The sequence below is a fragment of the Haliotis rufescens genome, unplaced genomic scaffold, assembly GCF_023055435.1.
Source record: "Haliotis rufescens isolate VD_foot unplaced genomic scaffold, xgHalRufe1.0.p SCAF_17, whole genome shotgun sequence".
Lineage (NCBI taxonomy): Eukaryota > Metazoa > Mollusca > Gastropoda > Lepetellida > Haliotidae > Haliotis > Haliotis rufescens.
Window position 1 is genome coordinate 3694930 of NW_025963857.1, and position 24644 is coordinate 3719573.

The 24644-nt window shown below is 39.9% G+C and overlaps 1 protein-coding gene across 6 annotated transcripts in view; it reads left to right on the forward strand.

Moving 5' to 3' along the window:
- LOC124145828 (inositol 1,4,5-trisphosphate receptor type 3-like) overlaps positions 1 to 24644 on the forward strand; it is a 180350-nt gene that overhangs the window by 18340 nt on the left and 137366 nt on the right. For all 6 annotated transcript variants that reach the window (XM_046515808.2, XM_046515885.2, XM_046515963.2 and 3 more), the window contains exon 2: positions 784 to 904. In XM_046515808.2, the coding sequence (XP_046371764.1) occupies positions 804 to 904 (101 nt within the window). In that variant the 5' untranslated portion in view covers positions 784 to 803. The remainder of the gene's footprint in view (positions 1 to 783; positions 905 to 24644) is intronic.

Sequence of the window (24644 nt, forward strand, 5' to 3'; positions counted from 1 at the left end):
GTCCATCTATGATTGTCGACATGTTCTCTGTGAAAGGGGTTCTTGTTGGAGCTCTTCGGGATGGCTACGTGGTCTTTAGAGTTAGCGAATAGAGTTGAGGCGGTATTTAGGAGGTATTTAACATGTATTTTACAACTCAGGTTAGGAGATGCTGTATTTCCATCATACTATTTGATCTTGTTATGAATTGTAAAAACGGATTACAAATCGTGAGATTCAGCGATTCAGAAGCAATTTGATAGCGATGAGCTGTATCAGGTTTTTGATAATGTTTTACTTGACGTTAGTTCATAATTATTTAATAGTTTGTACTTATTTTGATAAGATTTGTGTTAATCCTTGTATAATCGTTGTTCTGTGGGCTGTTACTGGGCGAAATGTTACTATATATGAGAATTCAGTTTTATGATGTTATGCTTTTGTAATATTATGGCAAATACATGTACATTTTAAGGCCCCGTTTTAAGGTCCCGTTTTAAGGTCCCGTTTTGTTGATGAATATGTACATCAATTATAGTTCTCATGTTGCGGGATTATACCTTAGCAACACATGCAGTGAATGGGTACCCGGTAGGAAGTGATGGCAATGTAGATTGAAAACCTCAGCAGAACAGTTTCGTTAATTAGTATCATCCCCTGGAGATGAGAATCCACAGTGATCTGGTGACCATGGTAATAATATGCACATTAGTATGGTATCTTTTAAAGTGGTTATTGACACGAGTATCATGTCCTTATTATATTTATTAAAAAACATTGAAACTATTTTTTCTTATTTTGTAGCTGACCCCGCCGGATTAAATATGATGTCCAACAGCAATGTGGGGGAACAGCTGTATATCGGGGACTATATCGCCCTGTATTCCATGGAGACAGAGGGATATATCTACAGTCTTCAGTCCAGGTGAGTCTTTGTGGCAGTATATCGAGGCCAAACAATGTGGTACATGGATACAAAGGAATATTTCCAACATTACAGGTGAGTAGGTGTGGGTGTGGAGCGAGTCAGCCCCTCATCTGTGGATACGTGGGGATATACTACCTGCGATGTACAGTCAAGGTGAGTGTATTGGTGTTATATTAGACCTTGTCGTGGGACACTCTCTGGATACAAATGGCAGGAGACCAGGTGAGTGGACATGGCGCTATATCGAATTCTATATTTCCATGTCGAGTATGGTGAAGGTACTTTTAATGATTTATTGTTTATGGCCTTATATATGGTCTATCTACCTAAGTACTCAGTGTAGAGTGAATTTGAGTGTATATAGGGTATAGTTTCCTATGTACTCCTTGTAAAGTGGATTTGAGTGTTTATGTCGGTATATAGGGTATAGTTTCTTATGTACTCCTTGTAAAGTGGATTTGAGTGTTTATGTCGGTATATAGGGTATAGTTTCTTATGTACTCCTTGTAAAGTGGATATGAGTGTTAATGTCTGTACATAGGGTATAGTGTCTAATGTACTCCCTGTAAAGTGAATTTGAGCGTTCATGTCGGTACATAGGGTATAGTTTCTTATGTACTCCTTGTAAAGTGGATTTGAGTGTTTATGTCGGTACATAGGGTATAGTTTCTTATGCACTCCTTGTAAAGTGGATTTGAGTGTTTATGTCGGTATATATGGTATAGTTTCTTATGTACTCCTTGTAAAGTGGATTTGAGTGTTTATGTCGGTACATAGGGTATAGTTTCTTAAGCACTTCTTGTAAAGTGGGTTTGAGTGTTTATGTCGGTATATATGGTATAGTTTCTTATGGTCTCGTTGTAAAGTGCATGGAGTGTTGTTGGCGGTATATAGGGTATATTTTTCGTTGTACTCTATAGATTATATACTGAACGAATATAGCTGCATTGATTGTGTATGGCGTTACATATGATTACTATTCATATGTCCGTTTGTATTTGGCCCGTCTTGCCCTGTACACAACAGATGTTGAAATCATAAAATGGCCATGATTGTTAATCGCGGCGTATACGGTTTGTATTGCCAGGATACGTTTGGATATACGTAGTCTGTTGTATGTGAAGGATGGCATTTATGACTATATGTTGCATTGTACCCTGTGATGATTGTATGCCATGTTTTGTGGCATTATATAACAGCATCCCAATTTTCTCTCTGGAGTCGGATTGGTTGAATTCTTAAACAAAGGTGAGTAATGACCAACTACCAAGGATCGTATTGTGGTTTCTTGTGACAGGTATATTGAATGCATGTTGATTTTATATGTTCATACCATTTGGAATGCATATTGAGTACCCGGATTTACATACCCACAGCGGGTATGGTCTGGACTAAAATTATGAGTACATACATATGAGTACATACATACATGTATATGCATATCAGGTGTACACATGTGTACAGTAGATGTACACACGGGTGTACAGATATGCAAACATGGACATGTTGGTGTGGGCTGTATGTCATTGTGTTGTAACTCATTCAGATAAGGAGTATTGTGGTGCATTCTCACCAAATGAAGGAAACTTCAATATTCTTTGAATATTCGGTGGCTATATTTATTTGTCTCGGAATGTGTTACAGTGTTACAGCCACCACACACTGGTTTACTGTATGCAGTAGCAGAGCGGCACTTAACATGCAATAATTACACACTGCCATTGTTTTGCATTTGAATGGAATGAAGTTGACTGTATGTTCCAATGGGGAGAACTTGATTGCGTTAATGGTAAGATGTGCCCCGAAATGTTGGTAGCAATCATCTTAAAATCAGAACATGTTGTGTATCACGTGAACTGGAAACTCATTAGACCATGTGACACACAGGGTCAATCCCCGTCCCATGTGTCAATACTTACAGTATTGTCATTGTCGCTTGTCGTTGGAGGGTAGTCCATTCAATCAGAATGGCATTACCGGAAGAGCGATATTCCCATAGCAACACTTTTATCATTCCTGGAGTCGGGCTTCTGAGACCATCAGTGACACATATAGACGTACCTTTTTGCACTACAGGGGCGGATGGTTGGCATAGTGGTTAAGGTGTTTGTTCGTCACGCTGATCAACGGGGTTCGATTCCCCTCATGTGTACGATTTGTGAAGCTCATTTCTGCCCCCGCCGTGATACTGCTGGAGTATAGTCCAAATTGGCGCAAAACACAACTCACTTACTGGTCAAATCCAGATTCTCCAGATTATGACCCTTCGTATGTCAATGCATTGACCAAAGAGGTGATATATACGATTAAAGTCATCTTTGACTTTCATCCAATATTAAGCTGATCCGCTATGATTTAATTGACAAGAACCTACTCACTTACGCACTGTAGCATTTCATGATTGATCCGCTGTAACTTCGTGAATAATGATCCTGTGTTACTATTCGTCGAACGATTGGGTAGTCCAGTGGTAAAAGGGTTCGCTCATGACACAGAAGATCTCGGTTCGAATATACAAATGGTTCAATGTAGGAAGCTCGCTCTCGTGTCCACCGCCGTTATGTCTGTTGCTAAAGCGATGTCTTTGCTTCCCAAAGAAAGATATATTTACATTTTGAAAATACATACGTAAATCACCAAGATATGTTCACTCAAGTTATGTACAAACTATTAAGTCAGTAGCCATCTTTATCAAACACATGTTTTATAAGATTTCAAAGAGTTGTTAATTTAGCAAATGCCCTGACAGTCACGTGACTACCAACTTTATTTTGTTCATTGAATTGGGCCACAAGGGCGTAATACTAAATAAACACGTATGTCCGTCTGTCTGTCATAGAAACCTCCTCTCCCACAGCAACGAGTGATTGCTGTTAAATCTCCCCTTGTATTTTAACACTGCATGACGTGTTATTGGTATCCCCTAAACATTGCATTCAAATACTCCAGCACCACTGACCTAGAGTCCACACCGTTACTGGGACATACTGCGAACTGTAGGGACTAATGCAGAGTACATTCTGACTGCAGGGATGTTAATTATATGGTATTAAGTACAAGGTATTAAGGCTTAAGCCGGTACTACTGGACTCAACTCCCGAGAGATGTCAATGTTGACGTGACATTGCATTATGGGAGTTGGGCATGACGTCAGTTCCTACTTTAACACAAGTTCAAACTTATCTGTCAGGTCAAATTTATTTCATCTGATAATTGCCTCCAGGCAAAACACAGTGTGATGGGGTCAATGGTTTTATGGGACGTTTGCATTTTGATCAACCTGAACTCTAAAACAACTCCAGGAATGACCTTAGACAAGATGACAAAATTACAAACTGAATACTTGTTAATACCGTTAAATAAAAAATCTGATTTGAGTTCTCTGACCTCTGTTCAAAGTGACATTTGAAAACTCACAATTTATTTTTCAGATGGTATTTCAGAAGTTGTTCACCATCATTATTCTAGATTGGCACAGTGCCACCGTATCGCCAACTGTCCCAAATACGTCAACAATTTCTGGGAGTTATACCCGATAATTAAAAAAATCAAGGATCGTGGCATGATTTCATATTCGTTATATTGACAAGCAATCAAATAATTCCATTCATCACCAAATCAATACCAAGTGTAAGCTCGGGGTGTTTCTACTCTCAGAGAGTTATGAGGAAGTAGTTGCCATGTTCTTGAACTGCTGTGGAAATATATGAATGCTGATGATGAATGCAGCTGATCAAGGAGGGAATTATCCGGGTGTGTTAGAACGCCCAATGGACACTATAGCTTGTACATGCACTACTGTTATTATACAGCGACTGTATCAATACACCGTTGTGTGGAGAATTGAGAATGGTGATCGTGTTGGAGTGACATACTTTTAGCGCTTAAATACACAGAGGCAAAAGTATCTGTAATGTATATAGGTATCTATATAGATTTATTGCTAACTGGTCATTGATTGTTCTTGTGATGATATGGACTGTATGGTTCTACAGATTGACGTTTTAACAGTTTACACAGGTAATCACTTGTCATGACAGCCATGTTAGTTTAATGCCGTTTGACGGTGAATTGGGTCAGAACGAAGCCACACCGTAAAATGTGCTGTCCTCTTCTTCAGAACATCAACTGTCGTGGCTGTATTTGAATTTGAAATTCTAAAATATTTTGATTGATAACTTTTAAAATCTTTAGAAGGTCATGTGGGCCATCTTCAGTTCAAATAAACAAGAGTTCTCTTTAATTTTTTTAATCAAACTGGAAGGGGTTCTGATTAACGTGTTTCTAAACATCAGAACGTCAAAGAAGAACATTATCAGAACAGTCTCTTTAACCTTTGATGGTTTCCTATCTCAATAACTCACCGTGGTGGGTTTCGTTTCGCTATCTATTCATAGAATATATTTGTATCATATTCCCAATACATATTTAGACAGCCTTGTTGTTCCGTAAGAGTTTTGCAGCTATGCTGTTGCTCGGTATGTTCAAGGATTTAAGCTGTAGTTTTTTAAACATTAATTTGAAGAATACCCGATGGTTGAATGATATATGGACATGCCAAAAGAAAAGGATTGACCAATTACGTTCCGAAGCCCATCGGTGATTTAAAAGGCTTCTGCTTAAAATATATATAGCTGCATTCAATACAATCTGGTATTGTTCCTAAGCCATCGTGATATTGCAGAAACAAGTTACACCGAACTCTCTCACGCCCGAAGACCAGTTAGTGTTCCACATGAAAAGACCAAAATAATTTCCGACAAGTGTATATCTCTACAGACAGTAATGACCATCTATAAATACAATATGCACTCAGCCGAAAGACCAGAGTTTCGTCCAAAGACCAATAACGAGATCGGCAGGAATCAAATTCTGTGTATTGAAGACCCATGGATCTTCCGGATCTAACAATTGAAGACCACTCAGTCAGAACCATATTGTTCCTGATTTCCCTGGGGGAGTTGGGACCAGCGAGTGTTGACACAGTTGTCATACTGTGTTTCACTGTGATCCTTCTCTGTGACCGTGTTGATTACTCTGTCTTGCTATGAATGTATTTCATAACGTCTCGTGATTTCCTCTTGCTATAGATATGGCATTGTTTCATACCGTCTAGTTGTATTGTCTTGCTATCGATGTATCATCGTTTCATGACATCTAGTGTGATTGTCTTTCTATGGATGTACCATAGTTTCATAAGGTCTAGTGGTATTGTCTTGCTGAGGATATAGCTTCATAACGTTTAGTGGTATTGTCTTGGTAATGATATAGCATTGTTTCATAACGTTTAGTGGTATTGTCTTGGTAATGATGAAGCATTGTTTCAAAACGTCTAGTGGTAATTTTCTTGGTAATGATATTGTATTGTTTCATAACATCTAGTGGCACTGTCTTGCTAAAGGTATGGAATTGTTGTTTCATAACGTCTAGTGGCATTGTCTTGCTGAGGTATAAGTGGTATAGGTTAAGGAGACCATTCCTCAGTAGTCCTCTGTATCATCCGAGGTTCCGAGTTTCACGAAGAATTGAATATGGAGTGATACGAATATCTTTATGAGTTGTTTGGTTATGTGTAGACAGTCACAAATGTGATTGTCCAAATAAAGGGTGGGTTCGAATCTCGGTTCGCCCTGATTGTGTTTCTAGGTTTGTCAGCACCATACCCGTGCTCGTGGGATTCACCGAAGTGGTAAACGTCTGAGACCTTCATCACTTCGGGTTTTCCTCCCACATTAAGCTGGCACGCCGCGATATAACTGGAATTATGTTAAAAGCGGCGTTAAACCCAACACACTTATTGCATTCCCCGCCCATGACACAAGGAAAGCTAGTTTTACGAATGAATACATTATCGTGTTATAGAGAGCTATGAAGCTAAGTGTTTTTACACCGCTCTTGTTAACCAACGAAGAAGCCAACGCTATACCCACTGGGCTACACCATGCCTCCCTAATTAGACTACGCTGAAGTATGTGGGTCTTGAAAATAACTTTGGGAACAATAGATGGTATAATGAATAGGCTTCTTGCCTGAGAGACGTGGTATCGATGTTTGTTGAATTCCTTTCCGTATATATGTAGTTTTATTACAATGCCTCTCATGCACGTTGAATGCTTCATGTTATCCAAAGCATGTGGCTTTGAATTGTTGTCCTTGGCTATTTCAAGACAACACGAATCAGCTAAATTGTAGTCCCCGATAGTGACAGCATATTGCAGATGTTTCAGTCTCCGTGTGCACTTGTAATGTTGTTACTAGATACACAGCACAACACATCCACATCGCTTGGAATGAAGTGGTCATGTTTCTCGCATTGAAATGCCATGATTCTCTTGGCGCCAAAGCAAGTTCGTTTAATTTTCATTGGCGTTTTATGAACAGCATGGACGTTCCTACCCCGTAATGGCACTGTTAAGGACAGATTTTTATTTCTAGCAGACACTGTAAACTGTATCAACGGCTCACTGGATATCAGACAGTTACTCAGCTGGCGAACCAATTCAAGCGTGACTTATTCCTGAAGTTGCCAACTGCAGAACAGACACATTACACGCCCTACGGCACACCCATTGCTCAAGGTGGTAGATGGGCGACCTGGGCTGACAGCAGCAAGTGTAACGTTAAACTGCCCAACGTTATGTAACGCCATTTACGTTATCAGTATACATGGAAATATTACAGGTCCTTAATATCTCGCTCAACTGCACATTTACCAGTTGAAGCCTTTATCCGATACGCTGACTCGAGTTCAGCCAATTCAAAGGTTGTTGGATGTTGTGACATGGGATTAAATATTTGAAATACACGATAGTGATGTTTATTTGATTAACGACACTTCTGATGCCACTGAATGTTTCTGTATGGAGCTGTATGTTTCTGTATGGAGTTGTATGGAGCTGTATCTTCTTATATGAAGCTGTATGCTGTATGAAATGCATCGTTGATTGAAGCTATGTGTCTTGAATAAAGTTCTGCGAAGGGATTTCCAAATTGAAACGCAGAGAAACTAAGAAATCGGTTCGCACAGAACTGAATTGTGAAATCAGTAAGTCACAACACCAGATCAATGATTGATCAATAAATTATATTGAAGCACACAGTTTAAGGTTTACAATCCAAAGGGCAAGACAAAGGGTCAAATAAGTGGTGGCAGCAATAGGCCGCTGATTATGTTACTGCACTAACGTGTGTCCAGAAAATTCTTTTTCATTGTCGAATGCCTTGAAACACACACGTCTCCGATCTCGAATCCAGAAAAGTGCTGACATCTGGCGGGAATGGGCAGGTGTTTCCAAACAGGGGCCCAAACCACACTTAGTGAGTAGAAACAACTCAGGACGAAAATGGACGCGATTCGCCCTCTTGTGGCTCTAAGATACAAAGTAGACACAATTTATGGCTAACAACTTCTCTATTTATTGTAAGGGCGACGTTGTTGTATAGGCCCTTTTAACGGTGTCAACCAGGCCTGAAAAATGAACATGGTACAGAATATGTATAGTAGGTGGAGGATTAACAACAATTACATACATGAGGGAGATTAACAGTTGGTTAAATAATGACAACAGAAGCATAATACTGTAACAACATGATGGACAGTTAACACATGCTGTTCATTTTCAGCCTTGCTTGACAACGGTATAAGGATCTATACCGAAACGTCGCCTTCAGTGTAAATAAATAATTAAATAAATTGTGTCTACTTTGTCATCCTCATATTACTTTTAAGTAATACAATTCGCTCTTATATAGGGACAGAGAGTCGTCTAGAAGCTGTCCAATCCTTGCCTGTTTATATGAAGAGCTGGGACGGATAAGTCTAGTGAGGGAGTACTTAGTTGGGTTTAGCGCGGCTTTTAACAGTATTCCAGTTATATCGCGGCGTGCCAGCTTAATGTGGGAGGAAAGCCCGAAGTGATGCAGGTCTCAGACATTTACCACTTCGGTGAAACCCACGAAAACTTGTGAAAATCACGGGTATAGTGCTGACAAACCTAGAAACATAATCGGAGCGAACCGGGATTCGAACCCACAATCATAGGTTTCTGGCGTGCCCAAGGGAGGCAACTCTGCACAGCGAATCACGGCGCCTTAGACGACTGTGCCACCCGGGTAACTCAAAATTCGGGTACATTACACGCTGCTGTTAAATGTGGCCACGACAACAGCCGTTATGTTTTCTCAATCATTTCAATCATTTGTTGCCACTGATAATTACTACAGACATATTTATAATATTTCTGGCGCCACGAATATTACTAACACTGAACAACACCTTTATGTCATGTATGAAGCTGTATTTTCCAATATGTCCAATTTGCCGATGTATGCCTGTTTGAAACTGTATGTTGTCGTGTGTCTCTGCATTAAGCTGAATAGTGTACGAATCTCTAAAGCCTTATGTATATCTGTAGATCTCTATAAGGAGCTTAAAGTTCGTTTCAAGCTGGATGCCAATACATATCCGTTTATGAAATTGTATGTCCTGTATGTAGCTACATGCCCTTGTAAAAATATGTATCTCACTATATGTAGCTGCACGCCCTTGTATAAATATGTATGTCCTGTATGTAGCTGCACGCCCTTGTATAAATATGTATGTCCCTGTATGTAGCTACACGTCCGTGTATAAATATGTATGTCCTGTATCTAGCTACACGACCTTGTATAAATATGTATGTCCTGTATGTAGCTGCACGCCCTTGTATAAATGCGTATGTCCCTGTATGTAGCTATATGCCCTTGTATAAATATGTATGTCCCTGTATGTTGCTACACGTCCGTGTATAAATATGTATGCCCTGTACGTAGCTGCACGCCCTTGTATAAATATGTATGTCCCCGTATGTAGCTACACGACCTTGCATAAATATGTATGTCTCTGTATGTCACGGTGACCCAGCACGTACAGAGGCTTGTGTTGTCTTTACGTGTTCCTATTCAGCCTATGGTGCAACGCTTTTCTTGTCACGGAAACATTCCATCAGAGGTTGATTCTGAAAGGAAATATAATGTTCATATAATGATTTTGAATTCTCTATCAATGCCCTCAGTTGATGCTTATCTAAACATATACAGTTATCGATTGGGAAATGTGGCAATGCGTTGATTGTGTGATTTCTTCCTGGAAAATGATTGTTGGAAGGAAACGAAGGAACGCAAATGTCATCTGAGGTTTAAAGAGAAAACAATGTCGAAAGTTTTGGACTTCCTTAGAGATTTCATCATTGTGGCATTTTGAGGTTAGGGCATTAAGGCAAGAGTTAGACAACCCTGTAGGCACTATGTTTAACTCCTTGTTGATCTGATCTTTATGCATGAATCAGATTTTCTTCTCATGAGTGATCCAGTGAGCTGGGTTTAACGCCGCTTTTAACAGTATTCCAGTTATATCGCGGCGTGTCAGCTTAATGTGGGAGGAAAGCCCGAAGTGATGCAGGTCTCAGACGTTTACCACCTCCGTGAATCCCACGAGCACGGGTATGGTGTTGACAAACCTAGAAACATAGTCGGGGCGAACCGGGTTTTGAACCCACAATCATAGGTTATTGGCGTGCCAAAGAGACGCAACTCTGCACAGCGAATCGCGGCGCCTTAGACGACTGGGCCACACCTGACCCCTCTTGTCATAAAGATTCAGAGTGACAAAACATCTCAATAAAACTGTATGACAAGAGATTGTTTGATTCCGACTCTAAGAGGAACATGTTTATGAATCACCAGGGGAACCAGTCACAAACACATGCACCGGCAGATCAAGTGAACAAAACACTGGAATATAATAAAAACAGACATAGAAAATAGTTTTATCACTGTTGCGTCAATAAGAAAACATAAAACTTTATAGATGACAACTACTGGCTGCTTTTAGCGACTTTTCGATGTATCTTTTCACACCGTTATAAAGCAAGAGTCACTCCAGCTTCACTCACCAACTTCAAGAATGCCAATCAGACAGTTACTGATGCGTCAGATTTGGAAATGTCCTCCACCTGTCTTCCATAAAATTGAAAGCTTTACTAAGACCTTGAATGATTTAACCTTTATCAAAGAACCTTTGAGCAAATGTCGTATAACGCCCTTTGAAATCTTGGAAGAAAGAGCATGTTCGATGCTAGAGTTGTGAAATGTAAACACCAATGACTGGAGCTGCAGGAATATTGCTCGGCATAAAGGGAAAGTTGACTGTTGGAAAGCTGAAGTCATCCCTCTTGTCATACAGTCTTGCGGTCTTGCAGTCTTTTGTCACTCTGAATATTTATGCATAGATCAAACTATGAAGCACTGGTCTCCTTTTTTCTAGATCAGGTGGGTAAATCAGTGGGAGGGAATTGGCTGTATTCAACGACATCAGCTCACTGATACACCTGAAGCTGAAGTTGACAGCCCGAGTCAGGAATTCATATGCACAAAGTAACAGATAAGCAAGAAGGGGAGCAGAACTGGTTCCCATGGGATGGTTCCCAGAGATGTTATCACTGAGGAAGTCCAACATTTCAAATATATTTCGTAAACTTCAGACATCATTTGATGATCTGTTATCGTTCAATAATGTTCAAATAGTGCGTTGGTAGTAGGTGCAGAGTATGTGGGGTGGTACGTTGGTGGGTTGGTTGGTTTGTTGGTCGGTCGGTCGGTCGGTCGGTTGGTTGGTTGGTCAGTTGGTTGGTTGGTCGGTTGGTTGGTTGGTTGGTTGGTTGGTTGGTTGGTTGCTTCCTTGCTTGCAGCAATATTCCAGCTATATGACGGCGGTCTGTAAATAATCGAGTCTGGACCAGACAATCCAGTGATTGATATCATGAGCATCGCTCCCCGCAATTGGGATCGATGACATGCTTCAACCAAGTCGGCGAGCCTGACCACTCGATCCCGTTAGTCGCCTCTTACGATAAGGATAGTCGCCTTTTAGGGCAAGCATGGGTTGCTGAAGACCCCGGATCTTCACGGGTCGTTACGTTGAACGTATGTGGTTAGTACGTGGATAGCATGTGGTTAGTACGTGGATAATATGTGGTTAACACATGGATAGTATGTGGTTAATACGTGGATAATATGTGGTTAACACGTGGATAGTATGTGGTTAGTGCGTGGATAGCATGTGGTCAGTACGTGGATTGTATTTGTTTGGTACATGTTAACGCAACACTGCCATTATAGTCACACAAACTCCCCTCACATACTGAGTATCGAAATCTCGTGTTAACATTAGGTGCGTTTCTACCATGCCTTGCTCGAGAGTTTCAGCAAAGTGGTAAAAGTCTACAACATACAACGAGTTGGGCTTCCTCTTCTCTGGACTGTGACACTGTGGTATAATTGAAATACATGAGGTTACATGATAAGCCTTTTCGCGAACACCTTGTGTCATCACTAATATTTAGTGGTCCATTCATATAAATTCCACAGCTATTTGCCCTTTACATCAAGTGGAATCTGTTTCGGCAAAAAATCAAGGCTGATTATTCTCTTGCATACTTGACACTTTATATTTACACTCCATCTCAATCACCACCATCAAAGTGTATCAGAGGAATATACTCCCTTAAATCAAATATGAGGTCCAATCCCAAAACTAAAATCACTTTACAATCTTTTCTAAAATTGTGAAATTTCCGACATTTTGACATGTGCATTCCACGATTGTGATCAATTATAGATACGCCCTCCATTAACCGTTCTTTCATCTGGACAAAACTCTCTGCAGTGGGTTGCGTCTCAGAGACTGGTGTTTACTCCTACAGGCCACTGAGGGTTGGCACTGGGAGGTTTCCTAGCAGTTCCACGGTTACCTGGAGTCCACCAACAGCCACCGTCAGTGTGACTGGACACCAGCTCAGGTGACGTGGAGGAAATTGACCATTAACAATAACGATGTCCACCTTTCAAGAGATAAACGCTGCTCGCTTTAAAGGTGAAACCCTCCGCCACTTACAGCGCAGATCGGAAGCCATCTGTAATGGGAGTTTGCTAACCTCAGTTCTGTCAAGTCCGTTGTCGTGCTTAATAACTGTCGATTCTAAGGTCGAAACCATGATCATTGAGGATACTTTAGCACGTTACTAGACAACGGGTAAATAGACCGTATGTCCTTCATGCTGATCTTCAATTAAATATCCATCATTTTGACAACATAACAGAGATCTGAAATATTCATTTATATGGAAATGTTCGTTCATTTTTTTTATGTCCAACCATGTTTCCAATAAGTATTTAAGTGACTGTCTTGCCGTCTATTGATGATTCATGAGCATTGCAAGTGAAAACAGGAACAGCAAGATGTGGGATTTATGACCATGGGACTAAGATGTTTAGAGATTAAACTTCATGTCAGGAGTATTTAAGAGACTAAGTCATCAATCAGTGACGACAACGCAGACTTTCTCCTTCAGTCAATACAAACAACGGTTTTCCTTCAGCTGCAATGGTCAATTATGCACTGATTAAAGGTCTTTCTTTGGAATCCCTGATATTCCTGCATTCAAATCTGGGTTACGTTGAAGTTGTTCACTTCTCGTCTATGGTTACTTTGTAACCGTAGCAGTCATTGGTGTTAAATATGCACATTGATAGTATTTATTACAGCATTCGACGCTGATCGGATGTGTAGATCAGAAGTACTTTTGTCACATTCTCAGATTATATATATAATACATATATATCATAATATATATTATTATCTATATAATCTATTATATCGTAAATTACGACAGATTATGTATTAAGTTCATTCTTGCAGAACGTTGCATCTTTAACGGACTGGTGTAAGCCTATGTTATGGCATGGGATATATTAACGACTGTCATAGCGGTTAATGGACATAGGCCTAGGGAGGCGCTTTCAGCAGAGATTTCTTATGAATATGGAAAGGGTTTTGTCGCTTTCATTTTATTAACATTGATCCTTGGTCAACTGATCATAAAACACTTTTTATATATGTGTCAGTAAATTGTAACTTTCCTCCAACCTAAACGTGTTGTTAAGTGAATGTGTGAGAAGGAGTGGCTGTACGTCACAGTCAGAAACATTCAACGTGTATAAATGTTACAGTCCATGTGTAAAGTGACTGAAATTTTCGCTCAGGCAATTTACAAAAATATTCCAAACATATCTGTACTCTATTTCATCACCCAGTGACTAAAAATGATTGGATTACAAGAAACGAAAGTCAATGAATATGCCTTTAATATTAGGCTTCTCATTGATCTATTGCGATGTTTGAAAGCCCGTTTGAACTTCTTAATTACTTTTAGTCAATCTGACGGAAAATTAAGATGTAAAACTTTGGCGTTTTGAATATCGAACACTCCACATATATATACTCCCCTGATTAATTGAATATTCCACGTATATAAGCTCCCCTGGATAACTGAACATTCCACATATATAAACTCCCCTGGATAACTGAACATTCCACATATATAAACTCCCATAGGTAATTGAACATTCCACATATATAAACTCCCCTGGGTAACTGAACAATCCGCATAAATAAACTCCACACGGTAAATGAACATTCCACATATATAAACTCCCCTGGGTAACTAAACATTCGACATTAATAAACTCCACAGGGTAAATGAACATTTTACATATATAAACTCACATGGGTAACTGAACATTCGACATAAATAAACTCCCCTGGGTAATTGAACATTCGACATATATAAACCCCCCAGGGTAACTGAACATTCGGTATAAATAAATTAACTCCCAAAGGGTAAATGAACATTCCACATATATAAACTCCTCTGGGTATTTGAACATTCCACATAAATAAACCCCCCTGGGTAATTGAACATTCCACATAAATAAACTCCCCTGGGTAACTGAACATTCGGCATAAATAAATGAACTCCCAAAGGGTAAATGAACATTCCAAATATATAAACTCCCCTGGGTAACTGAAAATTCCACACATATAAACTCCTATGGGTAAATGAACATTCAACATAAATAAACTCCCCTGGACAAAGGAACCTGACATGGGGAACCAGCGGTTTATAGCACGAGAAGACATTCACGCCGTCGAGGTATGACACCAACCCGCCAGAGCCAAAACTGCCAAAAACAGAGTCCTAGTTTAGTCAGCGAGACGAAGTTGTATCTCCGATTGTCAGAACATACCGGTCAACGGGGGTGGACACAAGAACACGTGGCTAGGATGTCACGACCACAGGGTAATGCGCAATGCTGTGGCACGGTGTCGGTCCAAGGTGGCCCGCCATGGACGAGATTACACAACACAACGTCGTATTTTCCAAAGTATTAATTAGCTAATACGGGTTTGAGAGTGCTGGGATGTTAAGAGTTCAATGATGTGCGTGTTGGTTGAGCGTGACAGAATGACGTGTTTCTGCTGTGAAGGCATGTTGGAGAGATAGCATTACACTGGGCCTACAAGAACCAGATGGTCACTCACTCGCCCTTTGGGACTGTTTAATGAGTAATGAATGACTGAATAATACATTATATTCACATGTTAGGTCGGTTACCACTCAATAAATATAATCAAAAATGGATTAGCTTTAAGGTTTATTTATTGACCTCTGAGCGATACAATACATTCTTGGTAACAAACTGTCGGCCAAGAGAACATGCGCCCATATTTGATGGCGGCTAAAAATGAACAAGCAAGAAATGGTTTCTCAATGGTGATGTATCCGTAGTCGTGTTTTGGACCTTACGTTTGTAGCGTTTCGGCGACTGTTTTCAGACTGGTAAACGTTTCGATTCCGTTTGTAATGTTTTGGTCAAATCCAGTTTCCAAGTGTATAACATTTTTTCCCGTCATTTCATAAGTCAATACAATGAAACATCGTTGTATTTATCTCTCTGAAACCGATTTTGGTTAAGGTGTTGCTGTGCGGTCCCGGTGACAATGGGCACAATATTATCGTACACGTTCACCGAACTCCGCCAGTTGATTGATAACTAGGTGAACTTTCAATGGTTCCGGTGAATTCACGAGGTCTCCATTTTTTCACATTTACAGATTAATAATACTTATATGTGTATCTCTATCTCAGAATAAATTTGCAGTGTACTCACACAATTAAGCGCAGTCATACACGCCTAGATTCACACCTTGTCTGAAGAAACAGTTGTTGAATTATCTCAAAAAATATAACTAAAAATGAGCATAGAGACTCTCCGACCTGAAACTTCAGTAATCTAGACTTGACAACTATTGTATAGGCTGTATAGGATATATTTGTTTCAGGGTCTGTATGACAGGTTAATAGGAGCCTAAACTCCTTGGTATCAGCTTTGAATGGTGTTAATCCACCCATACAAACTCCATAAGCTGCAAGCTCTTTAGAATATAGATTTATGTTGGTATAAATTAACCAGAAGTGCCCCTATAATTCGCCTGTGTTTACAGTCATGTTGTATATATATTGTTAAGTATATTATGTGCAAGCTGGCGCCGAATTCACAAAGGTTAGATAACATCTATAAGTGTTTATAAGCGGAACTACTGCTAAAAATAATGTATCATCAATATGCACCTGGACTGGGGATTAAACATGTCACAGTGTACAAGCCGAGTTGTCGATACTTTGATAACTTAACTGACATTCAGATACAGTCTGTTGCATTTTAGTACAAATGACTCATTCAAATTATGAAGCAGCATGTTCAATATAATGAATCAATTATGCGTTGTTTACAAGCCTATTCAGCTTGCGGCCTAAAGAGAACAGCTGGGTGCATGCTAACCCATGTGTTGTTTTACAGTTTATTTTTTATAAAAAAAATGAATATAACATCATATTTTACGGTATGTTTTTATGGTTTGATTATCATTGTTAACCGTACACTACAGATAGATCTGTAACAGCTTCACAACAGATACATTCCATTCTTCTATCATACATGTATAATAGCTATTAAGGTTCTGAAATTTAAAAAAACACATTTTTTTTTATCGCTTAAGGTTAGTCGTTTTAACATATATACATTTTTTGCGACGTGGTATGAACTGCCGGGCAAAAGAAAGTATACACAAAAAAATTGGATTTGATAAAAATGACAAACGTTTTAAAAATGTTACTAGGCTCAAAACAGTCGCCGAAACTCTGACAACATAAGGTTCAAAACACGACAATGATACCCGTATGAAATATATCATCATAGAATCACCATTTCTTGTTTGTTTCATTTTTAGCCACCATAAAACATGGATGTATGTATACTTTCTTTCGTCCGGCAGATCAGTCTCAGGAGGTCAAAGCCTGTCGTGTCAGAATATTTAGAAAGAATGCATGGTTGTGATCTTCCACTTATCACAGTTATGACTAAATATTACAGTTTTGACAGAAACGTCGTAAGTTTTGTATATACTGTACGAGTGTTTGGTCTTCTTTCCCGTGAAAATCCGCCTTAGAATAGGTCTTCAGCAACCCATGCTTGCTGTAAAAGGCGACTATGCTTGCCGTAAGAGGTGACTAACGGGATTGGGTGGTCAGGCTTGCTGACTTGGCTGATGCATGTCATCGTATCCCAATTGCGTGGATCGATGCCCATGATGTCAATCACAGGAATGTCTGGTCCAGACTATTTACAGACCGCCGTCATATAGGTGGAATATTGCAGAGTGCGGCGTTAAACCAGAAACAAAGCAAACAAAAGTATTCTTTCATATATATCATAAATTGTATCCCTCATATCAAAATATACGTATTCTAGTTCATGCATATGAACACTAAAAAACTATACGTACGTGCATAAAGTGGTGAATATCATAAAAAATATTTATTAAAAAGTTTAAACATCAACTGAATCAATTCTATGTATTGTAGACCTGACACACACCAACAAACAACAGACAATTGCGAAACAGAATTGAAACCAGATGGGACATGAAACGGATTGATTCCAGTAATGCCATTGATTAATATGTTTTTAAATATTCTTTTCTTTTTTGAAGAGTTGACAGAATGTCAGAAATAAACTCAGTCTGTCAATAATCAATTCCCCAAAACGTTTGCAATCAATAACTCATTACGTGAGTCGTTGTTTCAGTCCAGACGCGATGGACACAACGCCCGGTAGGGAATCACTTCCAGTCTGAACAATGCTTTTGATCGACTTGTTAACTGACTAAGACGCAGTTTAACGCTGCACTGTTAAATGCAGACAACTTAATGGTGTTCACATGGGTTGGTTGTGGTCGGGACGTAGCCGTTGACGTAGACGTTGATTAAGATAGATAGGACAACGTCGTGGAGACAGGGTCGTTACTGGAAGCATGTTTTATGCCTTTGGTTACCTTCCACTGCAAGTGAGGCTTGATTGGATTGCGTGAGCGCGGGGCGAAGGCGTCAAGATGCGTTAACAGCGACATATACATAATGTCGTAAGATGGCAAATTATGGTGTTGTTTAAGAAGACAGCGTCGGTGTTTTCTGTCTCGTGAATGTCAGGGAGTGATATTTGTACCATTTGTTGTCTAAGATTGTTTAAGGTATCGTAAGATTTTCGATTCTCCTATCACAGTGCTACAATGGTATTCCGTATTGCTCTCTTCATTGGGTATATTATTATTGCCGATGCTGCTGATGTAGGAATAACGGAATCATATTGTATTTGAAACAAATTGATGACGTCAAGTATTACACAAAGATTCGCGAAATCCTGGTGTCATCACTTTTTTATAGTGATTCACAACAGGATAAAATCGGGAAGGTATAATGGACTTATGAACAAATTTGTTATGATTATGGAATTTGTATCTTTTATTTTGTATTTCTTATAATTGTTTAAGGGGCGGTCGGGTAGCCTATAATTGTTAAAGCGTTATAATCAATTACCTTCACGTACATTTTGATAGTAAAGAATATATACATGTACTGTGAACTTTAACTCGAACTTCCTCAATTAGATTTATCGCTTAAGACGATGGGACGTGATGTCCCGACAGAACCGTAATGACACGATGGTGAAATATCGGTACTCCCCTTGTCTCGAACAACAGATAACTCGACATATTGTATAGCCCTGTGACGTCGAGTTAACCGGGCATCACTGTATAAATAACCAGCATATAAGTGGCAATTTGAATATGGAAACTCAGGTTCATTAAACGTATGAACGCATCTTAAACATGTTTACACAGTATTTATTTATTCCGATTTTAAATATTGAATAGGGGCGGTCGGGTAGCCTAGTGGTTAAAGCGTTCGCTCGTCACGCCGAAGACCCGGGTTCGATTCCCAACATGGGTACAATGTGTGAAGCCCATTTCTGGTGTCCCCCGCCGTGATATTGCTGGAATATTGCTAAAAGCGGCGTAAAACCATACTCAGTCAGTCAGTTAATATTGAATACCAAGTACCATTCAGTTCCGCATACTTTGAATCTTAATATGTTTATCAATATGAACTTGCCACACCGACATGCACACAAAAGACGTGTCGGTGCACATGACTGACAATTGAAAATGGTTCCGGGGTAATGCATATCCTGCCACATCTGTTGCAACGGATATAAAGACCTGACATTCAACCTTATCCAATATGATTCTGTTTCATTGTAACTTTATGCACTTAAATGGCGAGAAATGTATACTATTCTCCCATTACGAAGCTAACGGTACTATTCGTTCAATTTATAGCCAACTTTAATTCACTCTCCAACTAACTATAGGCTAGATTTCATTTTAAAGTTGATAGATCTTAAGCTTCCATTCGCGATATTGACTTTTGTCTGCTATTGAACGTCGGTACATTTGTGTTTAATATACTGTTGGTATGTCTTTGGGATATAGGGGAGGGGTGAAAGCGCCAGTTTGGTTAACCATCGATTTTCAGTATTTACAGTTATGTCAGTTTCGCGGGCCTTACACGTTTCCCTTTGTGAAAGTATAGAGCACAGGTATGGTGCTGTCAAACTAAGTTATTTCAACCAGGTCAAATCTTGGTCCTAGCTCTGCACACTAATTGCGGCGCCTTTGACGACGAATTCAGATTGGTCCAAAAGTGTTACACTGTCTTCATTACACACTGTGACTCGGTGTGGATATTACGAAGTAGGACTAAAATAGCCTACTCACAAGTGTACGTTTGCCAAAATGTTCGAAGTTCAATTGATTTTATCCTAATCCATAACGACCTTCCACAGGGATGAAGAAATCAAAATGAAATAGTAAAACAAGGTCAATATTTGCATGTAATAAACATAATGGGCACTTGGAAAGTCCTCTTCAACATTCATGTTTGTATTTGGGGATATCCCCGAATTCCTAGTAACAGGAACCTCATTGCATCTCTGACAAACATGAGTCATTGTCACAGCTGCATCACTGCAACAACGCTGCTACAACGCTGCAACAACGCTGCAACAACACATCAACAACATCACTCATGGAAAGAGCATTTACCATCAGTCGCAACCTGGGTGCAAATGTTGATAGATGTAGCTGCTAAGACCTGGCCAAGCTCATCGATTGTGTTAACTTTGCTGTAATTAATTGAATAAATACGCAACTTGTACAGGCAATTGTTAAGTGGTAACGATTTTCGATATGATTCGGCCAGTATGGGAATTCCTGCTTATTCTTGCTGAGTAAATTAGGGCGGAGGGTGTAAGACAAAGGGTGTCACTGGCTGAGCAGCTCCATCGGCCTTGTCGTCTCTCCTTCACCCGGACGTGATTCTCCGGGTTGTGTTGGCGCTCAAGGGGGTTTTCTCGCTAGGAACGTGTCGTCCCCTATTCTAGGTAGATCAGCCAGGTGGCGATACCTCCCCATCGTCCTCGTGCTTGTCTGTCATATTCAGACCATTTGCCAGTGCACAAAATAAATACTAGAGAGAACGTGTTCTTAATGCTTTGAGAGAGTGCATCTTGTTTAGCGCCGCCAATACAGGTCTAGCTATATCATGGTGGTCTGTAACTAATCGAGTCTGGGCCAGGCTCACAAACTGCTGAACCCATGAGGTAAATTTGGTTCCCTACGTTTTCCCATGTTGCCTGGTTCATGATCGCATTGTGTATTGAGTGTGGCGCATGCTTGCTTACCATTTTCGCAAACACCTGGACCCACTTGCACAAAGCGATCCTAGCGTTACAACCATTGTAAGCCTATGTTAAAGTATGGGAGTTACGATCATCTTAGAGCTAACATCGTTTTGCGCAAGTGGGCCCTGGTGTCGTCGGACAACTTGGTATTTGGGATGCAAGCGTGACTTTTTGAAAGAGAGGTCCGCATATTTGCTATGTTATTCCTGATTCTTGTCAATCACAATAGTGTAAAAAACAACAGAAAATTCAATGATATATGATTTCATATGAATTTATCGAAAAAGACAAGATCAGGTATGTCGGTTTGGATAGGTCTAAGGCTGTATACGGGCCTATTGCAAAGGATTTTATATTTATCATTTTCCATGACGCCCTCTACTCCATATTCCGGGTCGTATCATGGAAAACAACAAGCATGACGAAGGTAATAAAATGATCGAGCCACTCCATGATGTCGCTTAAGATACCATGTTTGTGCCAAAGCCGGGAATTCACTGGCAATGTGTTGGACAGTGTCATTGCATACATTCATTGCATAATCTACATTTCATGCTTACACTTTGGTGCAAAATCACACATTGGCGGTTTCTAGTGGGAAGTGACTGGTCCTGAGCAGCAAACAAATCCGTCCGTTTCACTCTTCGGGCCTGATGACTTCATCCAAGCAAAGGACTCTGCAGGGTTGCTTAACCTCTCAACATACTCGGCATAAACTCGATGCAGTGGTAGTACAGAAAGCTTCTCCCTGGAAGACTGAGTCTGGGCCGATGTGATATGACACTTCTCTTGGTTGACATTCATATCTGCACCGCCCTGCAGTACAGAACCTTCAAGAAAATCAGCATTGACATTGAGATTATGCCTCACATCTTTAGCTCGTTTAAGGAAACTGTGGAATGCATTGTCTTGACATGCATCACAAGAGGGTCAGACAAACAAATGTGTGCATAAGTGCAAAATAAAATTCACAAAGTGCCTCTACGGTAATCAAACTGAAGAAGAGACGAGCCCTCCCATTATAATTGGTAAATATAGGGGAAGAACGAGGCTGTCGGGATCTAGTGTCTTACATGATTCTTCGTGTGAGGGTGTCAATATCGTGAATTTCTTGTTTCGTCCAATCAGCAACACCAAAAGAATACGAACGGTCGAGTACAGATTAATTTGACTTTATTGCGAGCGTTCAGCTCTGAACTCCGGATTTTTCTGACCGAAGTTTGGCTGGAGTATGTCTCTAACGTGCACCCCTAAGTACGTATAGACGGGACCTTACACGAGATGGTCAATAACTCCTCGCCCAAGTAAACTGACCGATCCTCTCCCTTCAATCTAACCACGTTTCAGATGAAGACTGTTGCATTTGTAGAGTCCAAAGGACATGCCAATTTTATATATAAAAAATAATCACTGACGAATGCAAGTTTCCCTTGACCTAAATACTTGAGATGAATTAAAACTGATCGTGATATGTGTCATCAATGCTGCTGGGATCTCCTTCCCCTGGACACTTATGGAGCTTCTACTGATGATCCTTATCAAAACCCAGGGAACGTCTGGTTTACCAAAAACAAGCCTTTCTGTGACCTCGAAAGACATTTATTATGTTTGGGTGAAGGGACTTTATGATTCAAAGCGTGTGAAACTCAATCTGTCGATGTTATGTCGAGTCTTGTGTGGAGGGACGATGGCAGACATAGTCAGCATCAAGGTCAATTCGTTGCCACACTCAACATGGCCGCTTTTTCCAACCTTTTTTATAATCCAGGTTAGATCTGTCTAACCGAATAAAAGGTATAGGCATTATTACAGAATCTGATATATATGAATGTTGGAGTCGTTTGTAGAAATGCAGAACATCATTTAATTATTTATGTGTTCTACACTATTCCGTCAAAATTCATGTTTAGTGAAACCATGTAATCCCGGACCCCGTTAATCTGGAAAACACCACTCCCCGGACGGTACTGCTAGGAAGGTCGTCATATAGATAAAGGAAATTTCATATCGTAAACCCGGATTTTTTTTATCCAGACGCTTTCAGTGGATGACCCGTTCTGGTTAGTGAGGCTGTGTCTATAACAGATTATTAACGTGATGTTCCTGATTTGGAATTTCTCTGAGACTACAGGTTAATGGATATCCTACTCGAGTACATCACAATAACTTCATATATTGTTTAAGACGAAGTACTTATATATCCTATCAACATCAACATTTCTATGCTCCACTTGTTTCGAACTACGGGTAAATCGATATGTTTGCGATGTCCCGAGGACTTCCAGTTAACTAGGTCTCAGCGTAAATAAATAACTGACTTTTAGACGTGTTTGAACGCACTAAAAAGCATTGGCTATTTTGTCTATACTAAACTACCGGGCAAAAGAAAGTATAACTTATGTTTGATGGTGACTGAAACAAAACCAACAAGAAATGGTTATTCGATGGTGACGTATTTGATACGGATGTCATGGCTACGCTTTGGACCCAACGTTTGCTGTGTTTCGGCGATTGTTTCCAGCCTTGTAACGTTTTGATAACGTTTGTATTTTCTCGTCTATTTTAAGTGTAAACTTCATTTTGCATGGCAGCTTAACATTCCTCACACTGTTTGTAAAGTGAAGCCTGTTTATATGTATTTGTGTAGACTCCCATTCCCTTTCCGGATTGTGGTTCTATTATGGTCAAATCAACAACTGCCGGTCCGTTAGTACAATGCTTGGTTCCTTAAAGTGTTTTAATTGACTGAGTATAGTTTTACGCCGCTTTTAGCAATATTCAGGCAATATCACGGCGGGGGACACCAGAAATGGGCTTCACACATTGTACCCATGTCGGGAATCGAACCCGGGTCTTTGGCGTGACGAGCGAACGCTTTAACCACTAGGCTACCCGACCGCCCCTAAAGTGTTTGAAATATTGACAACTGTACAGCAGGCTGATACGGAAAGAGTTGCTCTACACTACACAATTTCCAAAGTGAGACAGCGTGTACGTTGATTCCATCCTATTGATTACTAGTTACACTCATAAAAATCGGAAATTGAAAAAATATTATCGCTGGTGCCAGAGATCCATACTAAATGCTTAAAAGAAGAACCCCTTTCAACTCTTCATCTTCTTTAAAAATCTGCTTACTTTGATGCAGTTAAACCACTCTTGCACAAGAGCGACTGTTACCAGATTTTCTGTTACATTTAACAAACGTCATAAATGGCAAAGCTTTTTTAGCGAGGGAGAGATCTGACGGCGATGAATTCTGACCCTCAAAGGAAGACACAGACGCTCAATTTGAAATCACCTTATTAGATACACGTGTTGCACAAACCATTACCCTGCGCTGTTATATGGAATAGGTTTATTGAGACACATTCCTCATTAATTTACATGATTTGTGTTTCCTTGTTAGTAACACGTATTTCAGTGCCAACCATATGTAATGTATAACTTTGCAGCATCTCATGGTCTCATGTGTTACGTAAGCTGAAGAAAATAGTTGTATGTTTTTTGTGCAATTTACAGTATACAGTAATTTAATTATAAACAAAAAACAGACCTCACTTCGAGGTAAGACTAAACCTGCAGAGACGGACAACAATTTATATACAAAATGTCAATCATCACATCCGAACGCCAGTGCTTCCTGCTCAGCGGAAGACATATGTAATGTTGACATTTCAAACTTGAAATACATTTGCTGTTGATCTTTCTGGACATT